Source organism: Gasterosteus aculeatus, chromosome 11 (assembly GCF_964276395.1).
Source record: "Gasterosteus aculeatus chromosome 11, fGasAcu3.hap1.1, whole genome shotgun sequence".
Taxonomy (NCBI): domain Eukaryota; kingdom Metazoa; phylum Chordata; class Actinopteri; order Perciformes; family Gasterosteidae; genus Gasterosteus; species Gasterosteus aculeatus.
Window position 1 is genome coordinate 7,707,395 of NC_135699.1, and position 20,361 is coordinate 7,727,755.

The 20,361-nt window shown below is 46.6% G+C and overlaps 3 protein-coding genes across 4 annotated transcripts; all 3 read left to right on the forward strand.

Annotated features, from left to right (window-relative positions):
• Nucleotides 1-461: 461 nt before the first annotated feature.
• Nucleotides 462-7,385, forward strand: stard3 (StAR related lipid transfer domain containing 3). 2 transcript variants are annotated; one of them, XM_078083581.1, is made up of 16 exons: nt 542-560; nt 673-755; nt 1,799-2,040; nt 2,127-2,204; nt 2,320-2,397; nt 2,493-2,546; nt 2,836-2,953; nt 3,051-3,152; nt 3,246-3,301; nt 3,386-3,478; nt 3,829-3,891; nt 4,479-4,574; nt 4,697-4,776; nt 4,890-4,994; nt 5,119-5,212; nt 5,725-7,385. In XM_078083581.1, the coding sequence occupies exons 3-16, from the start codon at nt 1,828-1,830 to the stop codon at nt 5,878-5,880; spliced, it is 1,386 nt and encodes a 461-aa protein (XP_077939707.1). In that variant the 5' UTR covers nt 542-560; nt 673-755; nt 1,799-1,827; the 3' UTR covers nt 5,881-7,385. The 2 variants fall into 2 exon arrangements, with proteins under 2 accessions (XP_040047957.2, XP_077939707.1); XM_040192023.2 differs by having other exon boundaries at nt 462-755.
• An 859-nt stretch (nt 7,386-8,244) lies between these two features.
• On the forward strand, nt 8,245-10,754 carry LOC120828458 (melanoregulin). Its single transcript, XM_040192043.2, has 6 exons — nt 8,245-8,595; nt 8,718-9,005; nt 9,146-9,308; nt 9,540-9,630; nt 9,714-9,877; nt 9,982-10,754. Exons 2-6 carry the CDS (start codon nt 8,923-8,925, stop codon nt 10,168-10,170), a joined length of 690 nt encoding a protein of 229 aa, XP_040047977.2. The 5' UTR covers nt 8,245-8,595; nt 8,718-8,922; the 3' UTR covers nt 10,171-10,754.
• Nucleotides 10,755-13,122: 2,368 nt separating this feature from the next.
• tcap (titin-cap (telethonin)) lies at nt 13,123-14,951 on the forward strand. Its single transcript, XM_040192044.2, has 2 exons — nt 13,123-13,458; nt 13,728-14,951. The coding sequence occupies exons 1-2, from the start codon at nt 13,307-13,309 to the stop codon at nt 14,116-14,118; spliced, it is 543 nt and encodes a 180-aa protein (XP_040047978.1). The 5' UTR covers nt 13,123-13,306; the 3' UTR covers nt 14,119-14,951.
• Nucleotides 14,952-20,361: the final 5,410 nt, after the last annotated feature.

Genomic DNA, 20,361 nt, shown 5'->3' on the forward strand with positions numbered 1-20,361 from the left:
AAATCCTCAAAAGACCTGTGGCTTGATCACACTTAGTTTTTATCTTAACTTCAGTCTTCTGCCAAGTAAGTGGGAATAATCTACCTTTCCACTGTAAAACAACGAGACATATGTTAATAATGCTACCTCTATAGAATATGGTAAACTCTTTATTAGTTAACCAGATCTGGATGAAATCTTAATCTCTAAATAAAACATTGGGCTAGTTCAAAATATAACATTTAATGTTTACAGAATACGTAATACTGTAAAACATTATAGCTATAATATTATCTCTTCGGTCCTTTGAGGTATTGATGCGTCCAACCTGCTATGGCATTTCAATAAATACTCGAACCACTGTCGTCGTTGGAGTATTGTTTTTTTTCATATTGTGATATTTAAATTACAAACATACCAGTATTTACACGTTTTGAAAGTTTTATTTTGAATGTTCTTACCGGAAGTTGTTGTACGTGTCCAGTATTTTTTATGTCTGACTTTACTCTTCGGCAAGTTAACGGTCAGCACAGATTTTGATCCTAACAAGCGGTAACTTTGGGGTGGTTAAGGAAGCCTGGGTACGTGTGACTCTTCTAGTCTTATATTGTGTTGTATTTTATATTTCCGTATAGTATTCAGCACAGACAGATACAGTTTTGCAAGTGATTTTTTTGGCTCGTTGAAACGAAGGAGTGAACCATCTCGCCGCAACATTTAATCTCTGAAGGGTCAGCCCGGAAGACTGGTAACGTTGGGCGACTATGATAAATCAGGTAAGTTTAATAACGCTGTATTGTTTTTTTTAACAAAACGATGAGATGCGGGTTGACGACATTTTTTTGTTTCGCAGCTCAATTCCCTGTAGCTGTTCACTTGAGACGTGACGTGTGTGTGTGTGTGAGATTATCACGGTGTCACTTAACTTCGACCCAGCGCAAGTTGGTGTGACGTTAAGCTAAACTAAGCTAAGCTAACCGTGAGATGGGACGTCAGGGGCTCGTTAGCTTGCTAGCGCAGCGGCTTCACCGGGGTTTGTTTACAAGAGTGCGCCAGCGACCCGGGTCATCGCTCTCCGCCTGTGTCGCCTGACAGGGGTGCGTTAGCTTGTTAGCTTCTCTGACAGATGCTGAAGTGCTGTTTTTTCTAAGAAGCTTTTCTTTTTTTTGGGGGGGGGGGGGGGGGGTTGGTTGGTCCGAAAGCCCTGCAAACAAAATGTGACGTGAATCTGAATGACACAGATTTAAAGATGTCCCATGCAAACGCTGGTGGGGGCAGTCTCCGTCCATGTAACGCCTCGTGATGCTTGTTTACTTGAAGTTAGTTGTCCGGCAAACAGTCCAGCAGACTTTGAAACTCACTCAGCATCGACTGGTTCACTGTGCGGACACTTCTTCACCCTCTTCCTGTTCGCACGCATTGATTTCCCCAAAATCCGATGACAAAGTGCTTGGAGTAACTTCCCCAGTGCTGACAATACATGTGCTTGATAAAAAGCTGTGGTCGTATCTTCAGTCCCGTGTTGACCTCAGAATCTTCTTTAAATCAAACGATCAGCAAGAGCATAAATATACCCACAGACACACTAATACAATACAACATTACTATAATAATATAATAAAATACAACGGTCTTATCTACATACATGTGGCGCAACCGTTCTCTGCTGCAACGTGGTTTAGAAATCCAGATGTTGATCAAGACGAGATAGATCCAAACATGCGTACTGGATGCCGAGATTTAGAATATCAGTGTTTTGATCGTAGAGTAGATACACGTGTCTGGGGGTTAATCCAGGAAAGCTTTGCCTCTCTTCTAGCAGGGGGAGTTTCCTGTCTGACTGGAGGAATGTCGGGTGGAGGCTTCAGGCAGCTCGGGGGCAGCCTCCCCGCCATCGCCTCCCTGAACACGTCCTACTCTACGTCTCTGTCCCTCCCTTCCCCGTACCTGCTGGTGCCCCCCGCGGAGCGCCAGGCCATCTCTGACGTCCGGCGAACCTTCTGTCTCTTTGTGACGTTCGACCTGCTCTTCATCTCCCTCCTGTGGATCATTGAGCTGAATGTGAGTTTGCGTCGCCGGCTCGGCGGGCGGACGGACGGGTGTTGTGCGCGCGTGTTGTGACTGATGAAGACTCTGTTCTCCTGCAGCTCTCCATCTCACTCTGGGACAGCTTGAAGACTGAGGTGGTCCTTTATGACTACAAGTCGTCCTTCTTTGACATCTTCGTAAGTGGCACAACCCGCCTGTTTTTGTATCTTCATAGGCTGATGTTTTCACACAGCCGTCAGAACCACGCGATAAGGTCACATGGTCGTTGTTCTTTCTGTCCCCCCCCATCAGCTGCTGGCCGTGTTTCGTTTCCTGTGCCTACAAGTGGGTTACGCGGCGTTTCGGCTGAAGCACTGGTGGGTGATCGCGGTAAGTCACAAAGCGCACACTGATGAAACAACGTTGTGTCTTGTTAATGCCAGGTGTGGACATAAAGACAAATCCAAATCCTCCTTCCTCCCCAGGTTTCCACTCTAGTGACCAGCGTCTTCCTCGTTGTTAAGGTCATCGTATCTAGTGTGAGTGTCGCCCTCCGTGCACAGTTGGGTATCACCGGTTGGTTGCACCGGTGGTGCAAGCGCATCACATCCAAAACCACAAAGACCTTTTCACTTCTGCATGCGATGAGCTGCTTCGTGATTCTAATGTTTGATATCGCACATGAGGATCACAGGCGTGATCATAAAGCACTGCTTCCTTTTTTGTAATCTCCAACGACGGTGAAAGGAACCATCGTGAACTCTCGCTATGGCGCTGAAGTACCTTCTGTCTCGTGCAGCGTGTGACGTGGTTTCTGTCTCCCCGCAGCTCCTCTCCCACAATGTCTTTGGCTACGTGATCCCCATCACTTCGTTCGTGGTGGCCTGGCTGGAGACCTGGTTCCTCGACTTCAAGGTGCTCCCCCAGGAGGCCGACGACGAGAGAGGTGAGGCCGCCATATCACCACACATGCGGGAGCGTGTCGCCCGTCCAAAATATCGTTCTCCTGAAATCGTCCTGAATCTTCTCCCCTCCGACACCAGCCTACCTGGCGGCGGTGAACGCGTCCTGCGAGCGCACCCCGATGATCTACCCCCGGGCGGTTTCGGACGGACAGTTTTACTCTCCCCCGGAGTCCGTCGCAGGTGACGTTCGCTCGTCTCCGCGCTTTTCCCTTTTGTGGGGCTGCGTCTTTTCCATTTCTACTGAACGCTTCTCACTTGGTGTTGTTCCTGCAGGCTCCGAGGAGGATCTGGATGAGGAGGGTCTTGGACGCAGAGCCGTCACGTCACAGGTACCTGAATCGGCCTGAGGAGACCATGTGCTCCCCGCCAACAGTGACCGTTTCTTGTTTTCCCCCCCGTCACTCTCGCTGCAGGACAAGGAGTACGTGAGTCAGGGTCGGGAGGCCATGTCGGTGGTAGAACAGATCCTGGCCCAGGAGGACAACTGGAAGTTTGAAAAAAACAATGTGAGTGTTGGATTTTTTTAACTTCAGCAAAATGTGCCTTTTCCGATGGAGAAGTGGCTCCTCGTCCCCTTTGGTCACACACACGACCCGAAATGAGCGAAGCTGCTGACGCGCTGCTTTCTCTTCACACAGCAGAGACAAAGAGTTTCTGTTTTCGTACATGCATGTTCGCACGTTGCAGATACGCTGGTGTATATGTGGACCAATAGAAATGCGTTGACATTGAAAATGGCAAACTTCTTTAATATTAAAAAAAAAAAGTTCACCCCCAGAAACATTGTTTTCATGTAGGTTTCCGTAGATACACTGAAGTGAAAGAGAAAGTACTAACAGCATTTGTTCTGCGTCAGGACGTGGGAGACTCCGTCTACACACTGGAGATCCCCTTCCATGGAAAGACTTTTATTCTGAAGGTACCTCCGCACTGTGTGTACGCATCGTCTCACTAAGAGACTTGATCCATTAGTGATCCAAATGACTCTATTTAGACTCCTAACAGTGTGCTTGTTTTTTCATGTTTAGTCACGCAGGCCACCAGCAAAGTGTTCTTTAACCGTTTAACCCGTCATTCAGTCTCACTGAGGGCTGTCAAAGGGTTTTTCCAAACTAATACCACTGTAACATCTGAGGTTATTACTGCAAACGATAAACAAGCCGAGTCACGACCAACACAAATTCATATTTATTCTCCTAGACAGCTGTGTTTTTAAATGGCCGTTCTGTTAATGTTAATTTATTACCTAGAACAGCGTGTTGATTCTAAAGATGTTGTTGGGCGACAGGAACTCCGAAACGCACACGTACACAGACGCTCCTTCTGTTCGGTTAATGTAGCCAACAGCAACTTGCTGCTCAGCTCCGAAAGGCTCGTGACTCACATTCTCATAAGAGGTTACATGAGTAAATACAAATGTAATCGCGGGGGGGGGGAATATCCCGCCGTGAAATGAGTTGGCGACGGGCCTTTTGAAAGCGCTTGTGCGTCGTTGTCTCGGCGCAGGCCTTCATGCAGTGCACTGCTGAGCTCGTGTATCAAGAGGTGATTCTGCAACCCGAGAAGATGGTCCAGTGGAACAAAACGGTTTCCGGCTGCCAGGTGAACAACTTTCACGTGGTTTCACTCGCCTCCCTGGCGTCTTTTTTAAATTGAATTGTGTCATCGTGCTGTGGCGGGGTCCTAACGGGGGTCCCAACGGGGCTCCTCTGGCCTCTTCTCAGATCCTCCAGAGGGTCGACGACAACACGCTGGTATCGTACGACGTGTCGTCCGGAGCAGCAGGCGGCGTTGTCTCGGCGAGGTACATCAGCAACCTGCCGCTTCCCCTCCGTCTCTATTCTGGCCTTTTTTTTTTTAAATCTGGCTGCTCTGAAGTTGAAGTGAATTGATTTGATGGATTTTCTCTTCCTTCAGGGACTTTGTTAACGTTCGTCGAGTGGAGCGCAAGCGAGACTGTTACCTGTCTGCCGGCATGGCAACCGACCATGACGCCAAGCCCCCCGTCGGCCGCTACGTCAGGTCAGAGCGTGGTCCTCAACTCGGACAAAAAGTGCAGTCGTGTTTGCCCGTTTTCTTCAAGGTCTTTTTCTTCTCCTTTTTACCTTTTTTTTTTTTTTAACTTCATTTTTGTCCTCGGCCTCAGAGGAGAGAACGGTCCGGGAGGATTTGTGGTCCTCAAATCCAGCAGCAACCCGTCCGTCTGCACCTTCATCTGGGTCCTGAACACAGACTTGAAGGTGAGGAGATGCAGTTAGGCATCCACGTTGTGTCCTTCAAAGCCAGACGGATCACTTTCGCCTTGAAGATCAGTAAAAGTCTGAATTTAGAAAAAGGGGTTGTTGTTGTTGTTGTGGATGCAGAACATCGAATGAGATGAGAACAAATAGGCGGTTAAATCATGACTTCAGTGATTATACAACAAGCTAGTAACACAGTTCTATTAAAGACAAGTGCTGACCTCTGCATTGTAGTGCACACTGAGACGAATGCATCTGTGAGCTGCTGAACAGCTGATGACAATGTGACGGAGCGAACTGAATTCATTCAAGTGTGGCGTTAAAAGAAATTTGGAGTAAAAAATCGTAATCATTAGCTGTGAAGGATAAGTGATGATGCCGCTAAGGTGGCTAAAAATGACACCAGGAAATAGAAGACGAATGCATGACTTTAAATAGACACTCGTACGACCCTGACCCCATTAAAAACACACCGTGACCCGAATCAATGCCGGCGCTTTGTGTCTCGACAGGGCCGACTGCCTCGCTACCTCATCCATCAGAGTCTGGCCGCCACCATGTTTGAATTCATGTCCCATTTACGCCAACGGATCGCCGACCTGCGGCCCTCTCTCCGCCCCCCCCACCACCACCACCACCACCACCAGCAGCACCATCACCACACTTAAAGCAGAGGAGTCCAGCTGTGCCGGGACAGGTGGCGACGCTCCACCACCGTTTACTCCCACGTGGACGCGGTGCCCTCCGCCCGAGAGGGGACGCGCCACCGTGACTTCTTATCACAGGAGACGTGTGACCACTCGAACGTCTCCCAGATTTCAAAGGCAAAGGCCGCGCTGTTTGTAGTTTTTTTTGTTTTTGTCTTTTTTAATTGCGTGCACACCCATGTTTTTGCCGTGCAATCAGAACTTCCTGGTTGCGGAAGCCGTCTTGTGGCTGGAACCAGAAAAACGGGGAGGAGGTCTCCGCCCAGAAGCAGCTGTCCCTCTGGGTCTTCTCGCACTGCACGAATGGTTCGCCGTCAATTCTTTTGCTTTACTTTCTTGTTTGGCTTATTTTCTCTGTTTTGACAGCACCATTTTAGTAGGTTGATTTGGATATTTCCACACTTTATTCTCCTTCACTACACAGTGATAGATGGGGGCGGGGGGGGAGTCACCTGCAGACCAATTACCACTAGATGGAGACCACTGACACACACACACACAGTCCGACTGCGTTAGGCAGCAGAAATCAGTTAACAAAGTTTACTGAGGGTTTTAAATACTGCTTTTGTTTTGTACTTTTGGGAGTCCGGCGCTAACAAAGGCAGCTCTTAATTGCTCTGTGTGCTAAAGGAATTATCCAACTCTCGAAGAAGACCAATGGCGACGGGCTTCACCACGTAGGTCGGCGCATACTTTGTTCTCTTTGGTGCTGATGACCTCCGGAGGCCTTCCGGCGAAACGGCCGGCGCGTTATTAGTCACGTGGTCGCGATTCACTTTGAGGTCTTCTGAGTTCCTGAAGTTCGGCCCCGTCGAGGAGGTAACGTTTTTCTTTTTGCAGGATTACAGAAAGCCCGCCTGTCTGGTGACCAGGGAAGTACAGATGAAGCGTTACATCGCGGGGCGGGTGTAGATCTGGGGGCAGTGCAGCAGACTCGTTCCTCCTCGACTCACCGGTGTAATTGTGAGGTTTTGATGCAGATGTGGTCCTTCAGCACATCACTGTCCCAACACGCCCGTTTTACTTTAGTAAACCCAGTTTGTTGTGAACGATGACATCACAATCTGGTTGTTATTGTTCCAGTCCATGTCCAAGACAAGTGGACATTGAGATTTAACAGTAGATTTGAGTCATTTTAGTGACCTACTGTGCTCAGAGAATTTCAAATGAAATTTATGTTATTAACAATTTGGTGCCTTTACCACATGTGACATTACAGGTCAGCCTTTTCTTCTGCTCTACATGTATTTCATACTGTTGAATCAATGCTTAACACACACTGTACTGTATGTATATGAAGGCTGCAGAGAGTACTGGTTTTCTTTAAAAATATATTTTTTACAACACTTTAAATGAGTCTATGGAATATTGATCCAACATGTTAATTTAAATCCATCATAGGAATACTGATCACCACTTTTTAAGTCTTAACCAGTGTCTTATGTCTAATAAAATCTATGAACATATCAGCGTTGCAGCTTCTGGTCTAATTTGACTTGCAGACAAACCAAACAGTTGTTATAGACCTCTAGCTTCATTTATTTATACTTGGTATCTAATTTGTACGGATGTATAGATGTGCGCTATCTGATTATTTATTCGTTCCCTCATTGTGAATCAATTACAGCAAGTGATGTAGAATGTGTCTCGCTTGAAAATAATCGCACAAATACAGTTAATGGGGCCGCACAATTAATGTGTCGATGTCGGTTTTAAGATCTTTCTTTTATATATTGATATCTTCATTGTGTAATTTGTAAAGAACAAGATGAAGCAACGTTTAACTCATCAAGGCCTGGATTCAAAATCAAAGGGAAAATCTGAACCATGACTGATACAACTCGCATTAAAGGTCAAAGGGTCACTGTCGTGTAGGTGTTAACTATCTGGAAAATGAATTGTGTGAAAAAGAGATATTATTAGTAATGTTGTGTGAGAGGCAGTGTAATACATGTGGTTATAACTATTACTCTAGTTAACATGTGAAACCGTGGGAAAGAAAATACACTTAGAATAAAAGTTATCGTGCAGAATAAAGTATGTTATTGGATTTAATTATTGAAGCATCAATATGAGAATCATATTCTCATTCAGGTTGCTGCTGCTAAAGACGAGCTCTTCCTGTTTGGTAGTTTAAACATTATTACAACCAAATTTAGTGGTTGGTTGTATTTGATTCCAATAATCTGACTCGCTTATTTTAAATATAGGCCTAGGTGCTTTATAGTTTTACCGGGTAACAAATTCATAATGCAGACTTTTTTTAAAAAAAGAAGACAAAATTCCGGTAACCGAAAGCAACCCGACAATTCTCTTTTAATCCTTGTACAGATCCACGTATAAATAACCTCAGTGAGCACATGACCGGGCCGTTGGATAAGCCTTAAACAAATGGAGCCGTGGTATATTGAATATCAGGCCTCCTGTTGTGTTGTCCTCGGGGCGCGATGCTTGGGACAGGACACGGAGCGGCTCACATGATCCTGTTGTGACCGTCTTCTGAGGCTCTGTGAACTTGTGTGTCTCACTGGTCTCATTGTTCTCCATGTGCGGCGGAGGAGAAGCACCAGTCAGTCCTCCGGCTGCCGTCTGCCTGAGCGTCTCCGCCTGGATGCCCCGGATCACTCGGCAGGACGTGGAGCCGTGTGCTGGGACCTCCAGTCGGGAGAATGAGAAGTAGGTCGAGTCTGGAGATCCGTGACCTTTTGTTTGTAACTTTTTAGACTTGTTGCTCTTCCTGCTCTTGTTTTTACAGCTGCCTCTCCTTACTCTGCCACATCTTTTACTTTTCAACGAAGGTTGTCAGAAAGGTCGCCTCCTTTAAGGAACCTCTTCGGAGCATCCGCTGGGACGCAGGTGTTTTGGGCTCCATCGGAACCCTCCACTGAAATCAGCTCCACTGAGGCTCGATGAACCAAGGAGGTTGATCTGCGGGGAAGAAAAAAAAAGATTACCGGCTTAAATTATCGACCATTGAGGAGCTGCACAACCCACCGCCTCTAGATGGGTTCGGTCTTCAGGAGGTTCTGCTGCTGCTGCTGCACCACGGACGACGGCGACGATGATGAAAAGCAGCCTTTAGTACCGTAAGAACACCAGTATCGGTTTCAATTACACTGCTCACCTGTGGAACACAGTGGAAAAAATGTTTCAATAAGTGATTTCGTTAACTGACTGCTTGTGTGACAGCGTGATGACTGTGCTTGTGTGTTGGGCGACCACGCAGCCCGGATCCGTTGGAGTACTTCAACCAGGAGGTCCAGAAGCGCCGCGACGAGGAGACCAACCTGTGGAGTGAGCCGGGCGACCGCAGCCACTCGGAGAGACCAGACGACCGGGTGCTTTACAGCCTGCTGCAGGCCAGGAACAAGACCCGCATGGGGTCCACGGTACGTGAGGTGGATCGGAGAGGCCTGAGCTGAATATGAGAAAAAGAAACCACTAAAAAAAAAACTTCAACCGTAGAAAGAAACAAGTGTGAAGAAAGGTGGATCAATTTATTTGGGTGTAGAAGAGTCAAAATGGTGCAAATGATAGAAAAACTAAATGACGAGTCATCTAAAGCCCTGAGAAAGTTATTCGGGTTTCTTTTTAAAAGCTTTGGCCTCTTTCTTGTTCAGGGCTATCGGCGACTAAGTGTTGACATCGAGGCCATGAGAGACACGCGGCGAGAAGTCCGAGACAAATGGAAGATAATCCTGGAGAACTTGGGTAATGCTGGAGAGAGGAGGACTGGGGTCCGATATGTCTTTCTTCACGCAGAGTGACCAAAGATGGCTTCCCCCCCATCCCAGGTTTCATAGCTGAGGCGGACTCTCTGCTGGGAGTGTCTGCTGGAGCCTCGCTGGACGGCATGCGTAACGCCCCAGCAGCACGCGAGCTGCTCCACACGCTCCACACCGAGACGTCCCTCTTCTACAGCCGAGAGCCCCCGCCGGAGAGATATCTGCTAATCCTGGTGACCTTTGAACCCGTAGCGATCCCCGGGATCAACGCCCACATCATGCCGATAAACACATTCGCCTCAACTGTTTAAACCTCTTCTTCATCTCCTCCTCACAGGACCGCCTCCTGTATCTCGATGTGGCTGAAGATTTCTTGGCGAAGGCGAAGCGCTTCTACCCTCCAAAGGAGGACTCGGACGAGGAGGCGCCGGGCCTCGCCATAAACCTGCCGCTGCTGCTGGCCAGGGTGGAGGCCCTGAACGGGAGAGCCACTGAAGACGACGAAGAGAGCGAGAGAGACGATTGAAACGCGAGCGGCGGAGCTTAAGAACCTACTTCTGCAGTAGTGAGGGACACGAGGCAGGGGGCAGTAGTCATCCGCCCGGGAGTGCCATTCTGTTTTCTCTGCTCCACACCTTGCATAACGGGCCTTGCAGATTTTCTGGTAAATGTTACATTTACATCTTGTTTTTTTTTCGTTCACCACAGAGTTGTGTCAAGTTCTGAGTCTGTTCATTGTTCAGCTGTTGTGAACCTTCAGGGTATCGATGTTCCTTGGAGATTATATCATTCAATCATATGATCTGAATAAATAGTCCAGCATGTTAGATTCTTTCTCGTAAGAATGTGTGATTCTATAAAAGATGCTTTGAACCATGTAAAGTCGAAAATGTAGCTTTATACATATAAAAAATAGTCGATGGAAATACGACGTAACTCTTAAATCAGTGGTGCATGTGACTGAGGGACTTTCAGGTGGAGTGTGACGGGTGTCTTTTCCTCTAAAGGAATTTACAGAAAATGTGAGCGATTTCTAAGCTCATGTAGACGTTTGTGGATTTGTTCTGGTGTCCCAACATGTGATGAAATAAAGTTCCAGTCCGAAGCCTGTAGCGTGTCCCCTTGGTAGCGTGACCACACAGTCCAATCCACAGACACGCCTTGAATCCTGGCCCGGGCGTCCTGCAGGGACCGGAGCGGGTCGCAAGCTAAAGTGGATGTTGTTGACGTCGTATGAGACAGACACACTGCTGCCACACGCTCACCACACACCAACACACACTCACATAACTGATAACGCGTGACTCTGAGGTGCCGGTGTGAGGCGGTGTCATGTTGAAGATTGTGTGCAGGAATCAATGGAAAGTTCACTTTCCCCTCAGGTGCTTGTAACAGCTGAACTGCGTAGGACTTTTTTCATCCTCTCAAATTCAAACAGTTGTACAGAAAGTATTCAGCACCTTTTAAATTTTAAATTCACTTTGTTTCATTGCAGCCATTTTATAAAATGAAAAAAGGTAATTTTATTTATCATTGATGTACACTCAGCATCCCATCAGAAAAAAACAAATGTGGACATTTTTGCAAATTTATTAAAAAAGAACACCTGAAAAAAAGAAAAAAAAAAAAAAAATATATATATATATATATATATATATATATGGGTTTTTTTGTTGCAAATTTTAATACATTTGCAAGGATTTCCTGTACTGTATATATACTGTATATATAATCACATGGTCATAAGAATTCAGACCCTTGTGACACTGACAGTCATATTTAACTCGCTGTCCATGATCCACCTTGAGATGGTTCTACTCCTCCAGTTTTCTGTCACGATGGGGTGCTGAGTGCACAATCAATGAGAAATACAATGAACTTTTTGGATTTTAAATGGCTGCAATGAAACAAGCTGCATGTGACTCAAACTTTCACAACATACCTCATGTTCCTACTGCTGACCGGCCCGTGCCTCGTCGCCCCCGTCCAACTTCCCCCCCTTGCTCCCACTCCCCAAATCTTTAAATGTCACTTCCCGGGCAGCTTTGGCAACGCTGCTGCGCGACACAACGTCTTTCCCGCTGTGGCCCGATGCGTTTGTGGAGACAGATGAGCACGAAGTGACCCTCCACTCTCTGGGCTTCATTAGCACAGCGTGACTCACCCCAAAACAGCAAGGACGTGGCAGCCATCATCGTCATGTCCCCTCACGTAGTTTTAGCAGGTGAATGCCTCCAAATGAAACAAAATATGTGTACTATCTAATCAAGTGCACACTTAGCCACTTAGCATCGAGGGGTGTAGTGACTTATTGGGTTTCCACTGAAGAGATGCCGACCTCTTGCTCTTGACACTGGGGGAAAAAATGTGTGTAACGTGTGTTCAGCTGAATGTTCAATGAGGAGATTGAAATATTGACACCGTTGACAAGTAGGGAAAAAATAGCATGTAATTGGTACATCCGATAAACAGGCCACAAATAGGTGAAAAAGAAAAACGTAGCCATGATCTTTTGAATTATTGTGACAACTGACACAGATATGGAGGCTTCAATGTGAAAGATTGATCGATCGATCTGGTCATCGGGGTCCTTTACATGTTATGTTGTGTGTGTGTGTGTGTGTGTGTGTGACATCCGACTCCTGTTATCTGGTGATGTCACTACTGGATACGGATGAATGAGTCAGAGGCGGAGACCAGTAGTAACTTCACACCAGCAGACAACTGTCACAGGTTTGTGTGTCGGTGTGCGTCTGTGCACTTCACAGTCTGTAACCTGAGTTGATTGGGGCTCGCGTGGCACTCCGTCACCGAGGTAATGAATCACCGGGACGGAGCTCTCAGTGCAGCACAGCACCATGGCATTTAATGAGGGGTGTTTGATGTTGTCACAAGGCACAGCTGCTGCAAAAACTTCATTATGATTTTTAAAAGTTAGCAGGACGCGACGAGCCGCGGCGTAAAGTCATCTCGCGCTCCACCTTTTCACTCCCCTGTGACAGAGCTGTTGTGTTCTGATGCATGAATATTTAACCTACTGCCTGAAACTCGCTCCGCGTGTGGAAAACAGCTGCGCCTTTGTCGTCTTTCCACATTAATGCCCCGTCACTCGCTGCTTTGTGTTCATCAAGATCGAAGCCCTGTTGAGAGCTCCTCTCCTGTCTGTCAACATGTGTGCATGATCTCCACACGCCATCTCTACGGCACGTATCGCTCAAAGGTACCGCGGTCTCAGGTGAAGAGGAAAGTGTTGATTACATAGAAGACCGGCCACGTTGTTTGAGAATAAGGACATCTTTTTCTTTTCCCCCCCCCAAATTATATCTCTCCCCTCCTCAAAATCTGGGCTTCCAGCTCTCCGGGAATGAGACACACGGAGTGCTCGGTGTCGGGTGTCGGCGCAGACTGATCGTAGAGTGACAACACCGAGCACGAATAGCAACAGAAGGTCTATAAAAGGACGAAGCCGAGGCCCCCCGGACCGAGACGGCACAAATTGACAGAGGCAGGACGAGAAACAGTGGGAGCCAGGAGACACAACACACGCAGCCGAGCAGAAGCATCCCTGTTCCCTGGAACAAAACGGGCCTTATCGCAGAGAACTTATCGACCAGATCGACTCTCGAGGTGACACATCCCCGACAGGTCCTCCCGCAGCAGAGATGATGCCGCCGCGTGGCGTCGTGGAGGAGAGTAACGGTGTGGTGGTGAGAGCTGAGCTGACCTGCAGCGTGCAGGAGGAAAACAAGGCTCAAAGGGAGAGTTACAGCGCCGACTGGCACAGCGTCAGCCTCAAGACGCAACCGCAGGACAGGTGAGACATTCTATAAAAGAAGCATCCCCTCAGTGTGGTGTCTCTCACTATGAGTGGTAAGAAAAAAACAAACCTATTTCTGCTAAATACGTCCTGGCTGCGATTTAAAAACCGTCCTCACCATCGTGTGAGGCGGACGTCTGCTCATCTACTTGGTAATTATCGGTAAAAACCTGCTCCCATGTGGGAGGATGGTTGGTGCGATGACGTTGGTGACTGACTCGGAGGAGCTCCCACGGTTTCTAACGACTTTCCTCGAATTCCCGCAGGCAGACAGTGAACGAGAGTGACGACTCGCGCAGGGAGACACTGTCCCGGCAGTGGCGGGCCCGCTCGCTGAGGCAGACCTGTCCCTCCGGCGTCTTCAGAGTGGGTACCGTGGAAAGAGGGGCGAGGGAGCACCAGCTGCTGCCAAAGAGAAAGACTCTCCCCTTGCCCATCTTCACCCCGGCCGAGCTGGGCGTCCGGCTCGGGCGCGGGGCCCCGCACGCGGGGGAGGACCTGCCGCCCTTCCTCACCCCGGACGGCGCCTGCCCCAACAAGAAGAGCGTGGACGAGATCACGAGAGACCTGCCGCCGGTCAAGCCCAGACTCATGGAGTTCTTCAAAGGGCCCAGAGACCTGGGGCGCTCCGTGTCTCAGGAGGCCCAGAGAGGGTGAAAGAAAAACAGAAAAGGGGAAAAGGGGATGTTAAGGAGAGACGAGTTGGGTGACAGTTGGGAGAGATTAGTCATTGAGCTTGTGTGTGTGTGTCAGGAAAGAGCATAGGCGAGGTATAAATAGATGCATCTCTAGTGACATTGATCAGAGCACTGCTTGTGTGCGTTGCCGTGCACACTACTGGTCACTGTGGGCATTTGGTGGTATCGGGAATGTGTGTGTGGAGGCATTTGCACAACAAGAGGGGGGTGGGGGGGAGGGGGGGGGGCTCAGCTGTGTCCTGGGTTGATCTCCACCCGAGCTGCCCAGCTGTTCCCGCCACATCTGCTACAAAACCCGACCATACCTTCACCACGCCGTGGAGGATTAGGTTTTTGCGATGAATAGTGCCGAGCTCCTTGTGAACGAGAGTCTTCCCGAGGTTATCGGGCCGGAGGACAGTAGGTGCTGATGGGACGTGATGACGCAGAAAGCCAGTGATGGAAAGAGGGCGAGAGCCAAAGGGGAGGGCTTGTTGGAAAGTACCTTGATGGGAGTCTCTGATCTCTGTGAAGGGTACAGAATGCTCTGGCGTCTGTACATAGTGTGCGTGTGTGTGTGTGCGTGTGTGTGCTGACATCTCTACGCAAGAGGACTGAAACTAATGACCTTAAGTTATTCGCCTTGTTAGTCGAGTGCGGCTAATGTGTATGTAACGTATATGCTCGAATTCTAATAGAAGAATAGATACTTTACAGGCTAAGATTAGTTCCTTGAACAAATTTCAAACGTGTGTAATCATGTTGAAAGATTTTACATAGATATTTATATTTTTGAATAAAAGATGAACTGCCCTGCTCTCTTGTTTTTTTGATTTTCTTGTCACTGTTTAATTCAGGATACAAAATGAACATATTGTCTTCATATCTAATGGTGAATAGTTAATACAAATGAATGAAGAAAATATGATAATAACAGCTAAGTTAAAACATGCATTTAAGGAGCTGAGATGATGCCAGAACGGCTGGAATAAATAGCTGTGTGTCCGTCGATTTGGATGCAGACACACTGAGAATGTCCTCCTCCCTCTGAACAATCCCCACTTTACAGCCCTCATTTATCTTTTATGTTCCACTGCCCGTGTTTGTTTCCGACACAGAGCCGTTCCCCTGTCGGTGGGCAGCGCTTCACCAACTCCTATTCATTTACTTCATTACGCGCTCAATCCAATGTATCAATGTCAATCGTGGCCCTTCTTTAATCTAATTCCTCCTCTGATGTGTCTCATTTACTCCTCCTGACGTTCCCTCTCTCTCTGTCTGTCTCGTGTCTCTCCCGCTTGTGTCTCTGTGGTGGAAACGTGGGGTGGTTTGATAATAATAGCTGGGTAAACATTGGCATTACCCAGGAGACGGTGGCGAGACAGTGGAGAGACGGTCCAGTCCTTCCCATCTGAGCTCTTAATCCCAGTGTTCTATCAGAGATCTGTGTGTGCTTCAGCATTCACACCCTTTTTTTATAATTATATCCTCCCTGCTGAGAAATCGTGTGCTCCCTTCACTGTCACAGCGCAATAGAATTCAAACTCCAAATGATCCTTTGAACCCTTTGAAACTATTTTCAGTGGGTGCCCAACAATCCGGGAACTGAGATGTTAAATGTTATCGCGCCAAAACTTTGTACATTGCACAAGAGTGCAGATGCTGGCTGTCGTTTCCCATTTGGCTGTTAGTGCAAGCTGGTGAATGCAACGCTTAAGAATTTGCTTAAACTGCACATAATATCAACACCTTAAACTCAGATTAAACCTGTGGGTAAAACACCTATATCATTTCCAAAAAAACATGTTTAATTTAATGCGTGAATTAAACTATTGTTATGCACTTATTACGACACATTTGCTTTTACAGTTGTCACCTGCCGAGGTTGAGCATATTTCCCTCTCATCCTTCTCAACACAGTGTATTTAAAGACAAGGTCACACAGTGTGGCACAGAAATAGATCCTATGTGTTGTCACACTCCTGCCATGTCATACGTTGCTGTGTAATCAACACTATAGCGTGCAGTGTCACTCTGAATGCTCATCCATACAGAAATAAATATGGCTTGTGATCCATTCTCCATCACAGTGAACGTCTGCTGCTGCTCCCTGGTGGATAATCTACGTAATGTAGGTTTTAAGAAAATGCAACGAAATATAAATTGCATTAACGGAGCACAATCAACAAAATCCAAATTCAACAGTATCAAATAAAAAATGGTAAACACAAATGTGGAATGAGGACACTTGTCTGAAGATGAATGATGTTCCCATGCAATGTTTTGTCAGTGAACTCATTGTCCTTCTCTTTCTTTCTCTGCTTCTGCGTCAGCGCCATTGCTTTTCTCCATCTAAAAATAGTCGAAAACATTATGCAAATCGAAAGCAGTTGATTAACTAATTTCTTCAGCTACACACAATCAACGGCCTTATAGTCACAAGCAGCATCCCCAATCAGTACACTTCTCTTCACAGAATGACTGCAAAGCCTCTTGTTGGCACCTCTCTCGTCACCCAGCTGTGAAGGGCCTCATGACGTCACAGGAGCAGCCCGTGTTAATTGGCGATCGACCGGGTGCTTCTGTGCGGTTGGTTTTAACTGCTGTGTGTGGTGAAACAAACAAATGGCACAATATTGGTACCTAATAGCCGGGGAATTGTTCAGTCACAACAAATAAAAAGCAGTTTTATCCAACAAAGAGTCACCGTCTTTGTGTCCATAGTTTTCCATTCTACAAATAGGGGTTAGATTTTATTTTAAGAGCCAAACATTTGCATGCAGCACTAAAGATTTCCTTTTGTATATAAAGGTCTCACATGAGGTCGGGAGAAACTGGGGATGCTGTAATTAAGTCTAACATCATTTGTGGATCACTGAATTAATTCATTAAAAAAAAAGTTTCTTTCTATTAAAAAAGTAGATACTCATTTTATAACATTTTAATCAAATGATCCACTGGTACCTGGTACCACCTCGGGGCCCAAAGGATGGATTATCCACATGGTGACGTTATTCACGGCGACCTGCTGCATCTGAGAACATTCCACACAAAGCACAATCAGCACCGTGTCTGACTGTCCTCTGATTGTCTAACGTTGTTTCATCAGCCTGCTACTCTGTCCTCGTCCCCCGTGGGGGACATGTTGATTAATCCGCATTGTGACAAACGGAGGGGACGAATGCAATTTGTTCAGCAATGACTCACCCACCGAAATGATTCCGCGCCGTCTCACCCAAGAATTTAAGACTCGAGTCACTATAATTCCACTGTCATTTAAAAAAAACACTGTACATTTTAAGAAATATTCCCCCCCTCTTATAAATTCAAAATGCTTTAGAGAAAATATAAATGATGTTTGTGGCCACCAGTGGTTTATCATCTCAATGACGCAACTCTCGGTAACTCCACAAACTGCGATATTGAAGTTATGTCAACTTCATGAATAATATAGCAATAATACTGAGAGCGACTGTCAGTATGAGGACTATTCATAGCAACAACTGCGACTGTATCCTCTCTGCTAGAATTGTCAGTATTCAACCCCGTCCTCTATTTGTCCACGTGTGTAAAGATGTAGAGTGATTAGTGAGAGCCGATGCTCTGATGTCCCGAATGGCACCTCGCTAATAAACCACGGAGAAACGGGGCAGCTGGTTGTAAAAAAAGAATATTTACTCAAGTCAACATTTGCTTTATTTTCGTGTTGTGACATTCTGCAAACTTTTAACGCATTTCCAAGAAGAAAAGATTCCATTCGCACCGACGTGGACGCCAGTGTCTCTGTTCTGCTCACAATAGATCTCCAACAGTCTGCAGCCAATAAGATCAGTTCAACGTGACGGCTCATGGTGTCTTTTATTAGCTGAGGTAAACAATGCGACACAGGAGCTGGATTGAGGCGGCTTTCACAGCTGTGCGGCAGCTTTTAAGAACGTTATACTCCTGAAAGCCTTTTAACCTGACTCACACCACTTAGAAACACTGAATTATCCTTCGAGAAGTTGCAAACCGGGTCCCCAAAGCCTCCTGCACACGATCTCACGCGCAGATCTCTATGCAGCGGTCCAGGCTGAAGCGCGTGGACCATAAATAATGCAGCTCGGTGTTTGCTGTGAAGCTGACAACGTGACAGCCCCGAGTGTGAAATGCTGAGATTGGGCTTGTGTGTGTCGGGTGACAGCTAGCCGCTCCCTCCTCGACACCAGCACCGGGCCTAATGGGGGGGGGGGGGCAGGAGGCTCCCTGGTCGCTGGCGGCTGCTGGGGGAGCGATTGGGGCTGTAATGAGGCTCTATGCCTGGAGGCACGCCGGCTGAGAATAAACTCCGTCTATCCAAGACGCCAAGCTCTACTCCACGGGAAGAAAACCGAAGGAATGTCCTCCAATATGGAAACAAGATTAAAAAGATGATACTTTTCGTAATTCTATAAACGATTGTATTACGATGCAAGACCCTGTGATGGGTTTTTGTGTTTGAGCCATGAATAAATCTGCATGTTAGTTGTTGCTAAGCTTCAGCTGTCTATCAACCAATGATTGAATAATAATGAAGCCCGCTTCCAAGAAATATCCAAAAAGATGTGAATTCTATGACTCAAAGTGAAGTGTTAAACATCCTCTCTCCACGCCATACGGGAGAGATTTAATTGACTAAATCCATGGAATGTGGCTCTAACCTTTGCTGAGGTGCAGAGAAACACAGTCGCAAGTTGCTATGGTGCCAAGACACACTATTCAAACCCACGAAACCCACACACATCAATACTTTGACCGACAGTGTTCACACAGACTGTTTGAGCATTTAACCTCACTTTGGAAGCCAAAATCAGAGCAGCTGGTAACTCAAAGAACTCTGACTATATTGCATTGTCTAAAAAAGAATCCACCCACTCTGGACTTTCTTTTGCTTTTGTTCCAAGAGTGAATCACAGTGGAAATAAATACTTTTAATTACACTCATCATCAAATGACAGCTCTTCATTTTCAAAGTAAAGAATATCTATAAATGTACATGAAAACTTTGCTTTGGTGTTCTAGATACTAATAATCTAAATGAGGTGAAACTTTACTTCATCAAATAAAGATATAATCAACATCTAAGTGGAGGGTAACACAATGCTAATTTTACCACAGGGTTTAAGGGTTTTTGTGAGGGATTGTTATGTGTTTGTTAATTATATTTTTTATTAGAATGTCAAATGTGCAAATTGGGAATTGAGGCATGTTTAAATAGTGCTTTTCATTTAGTTTGAAAGCATGTAAAGAAGAGATGGTGGCGCGGACATTATGGCATGTGGCTCGGTTACATAATAAAATATTCATATGCTGCCTAGGGACAACAATACAGACACATGTGTTTAGAGTCACTTATAGCAACAGTATAGCAACAGAAAATACAGAAAATAATCTTATTTCCTTCTGCCATTTTGGATAATAGACAGACAATGGGGGGAAAAAAAACAAAAAGCGGATGCTTGCTATTTGGATGTTGATTACCATGGCAACTGCTGAAGCTCTGTAGTATCCAGGACAGCCATTCGTTTTATTTTAAAAAGCACTTAAAAAGTTGAAATATTTTACTTTAGAGATAAGGGTAAAATACATGACTGAGATCAGATTTTAACACGGGACCCGAGACATGAACTAACGGCACGTGCAGCTGGAGTGACCAGAGGAGAGGAAACAAGAACTGGAGTCAAGCTGTTCACATCAATGTTCTCTCCAGACTTGCAAGTCTGGAGAGAACATTGATGTTAAGCTGTACAATCATTGGTTTGCTCGGGCTAAAGGGCTAGTCACTGCTGTGAGCGCCTGCACAGGCACCGCTGGATTTCCCCCGATTTCCCCCTTCCAGGTGATTTTATAGTAATAATGTTTACGTTAGAGGCTCAGAAGGCAGAGTGTTCGAATGCGAAACAGCCAACAATCCATGTAAAATACCCGGCTACAGCCTGAGAGCGTCGGCCACCTTCATTAGAAGACGGTTTACATTTTTCTGCACCCCTGTGCCTTCCAACTCTACCTCCCTCCCTCCCCCCTCAACCCTCCCCACCCCCTGCCAGCCGAACGGGCCTCTACACCCCCATCACATCCACAGCTCTGTAATTAAAACGCTGTAATCTGGGTGGATCGTCTCTATTTTTAAAAGCCCCTGTCAGCGTGTGGGTAAAGTGACACAAAGGGAGGCATCCATCGCCTAAAGAGGAGGACGAGTAGGAGG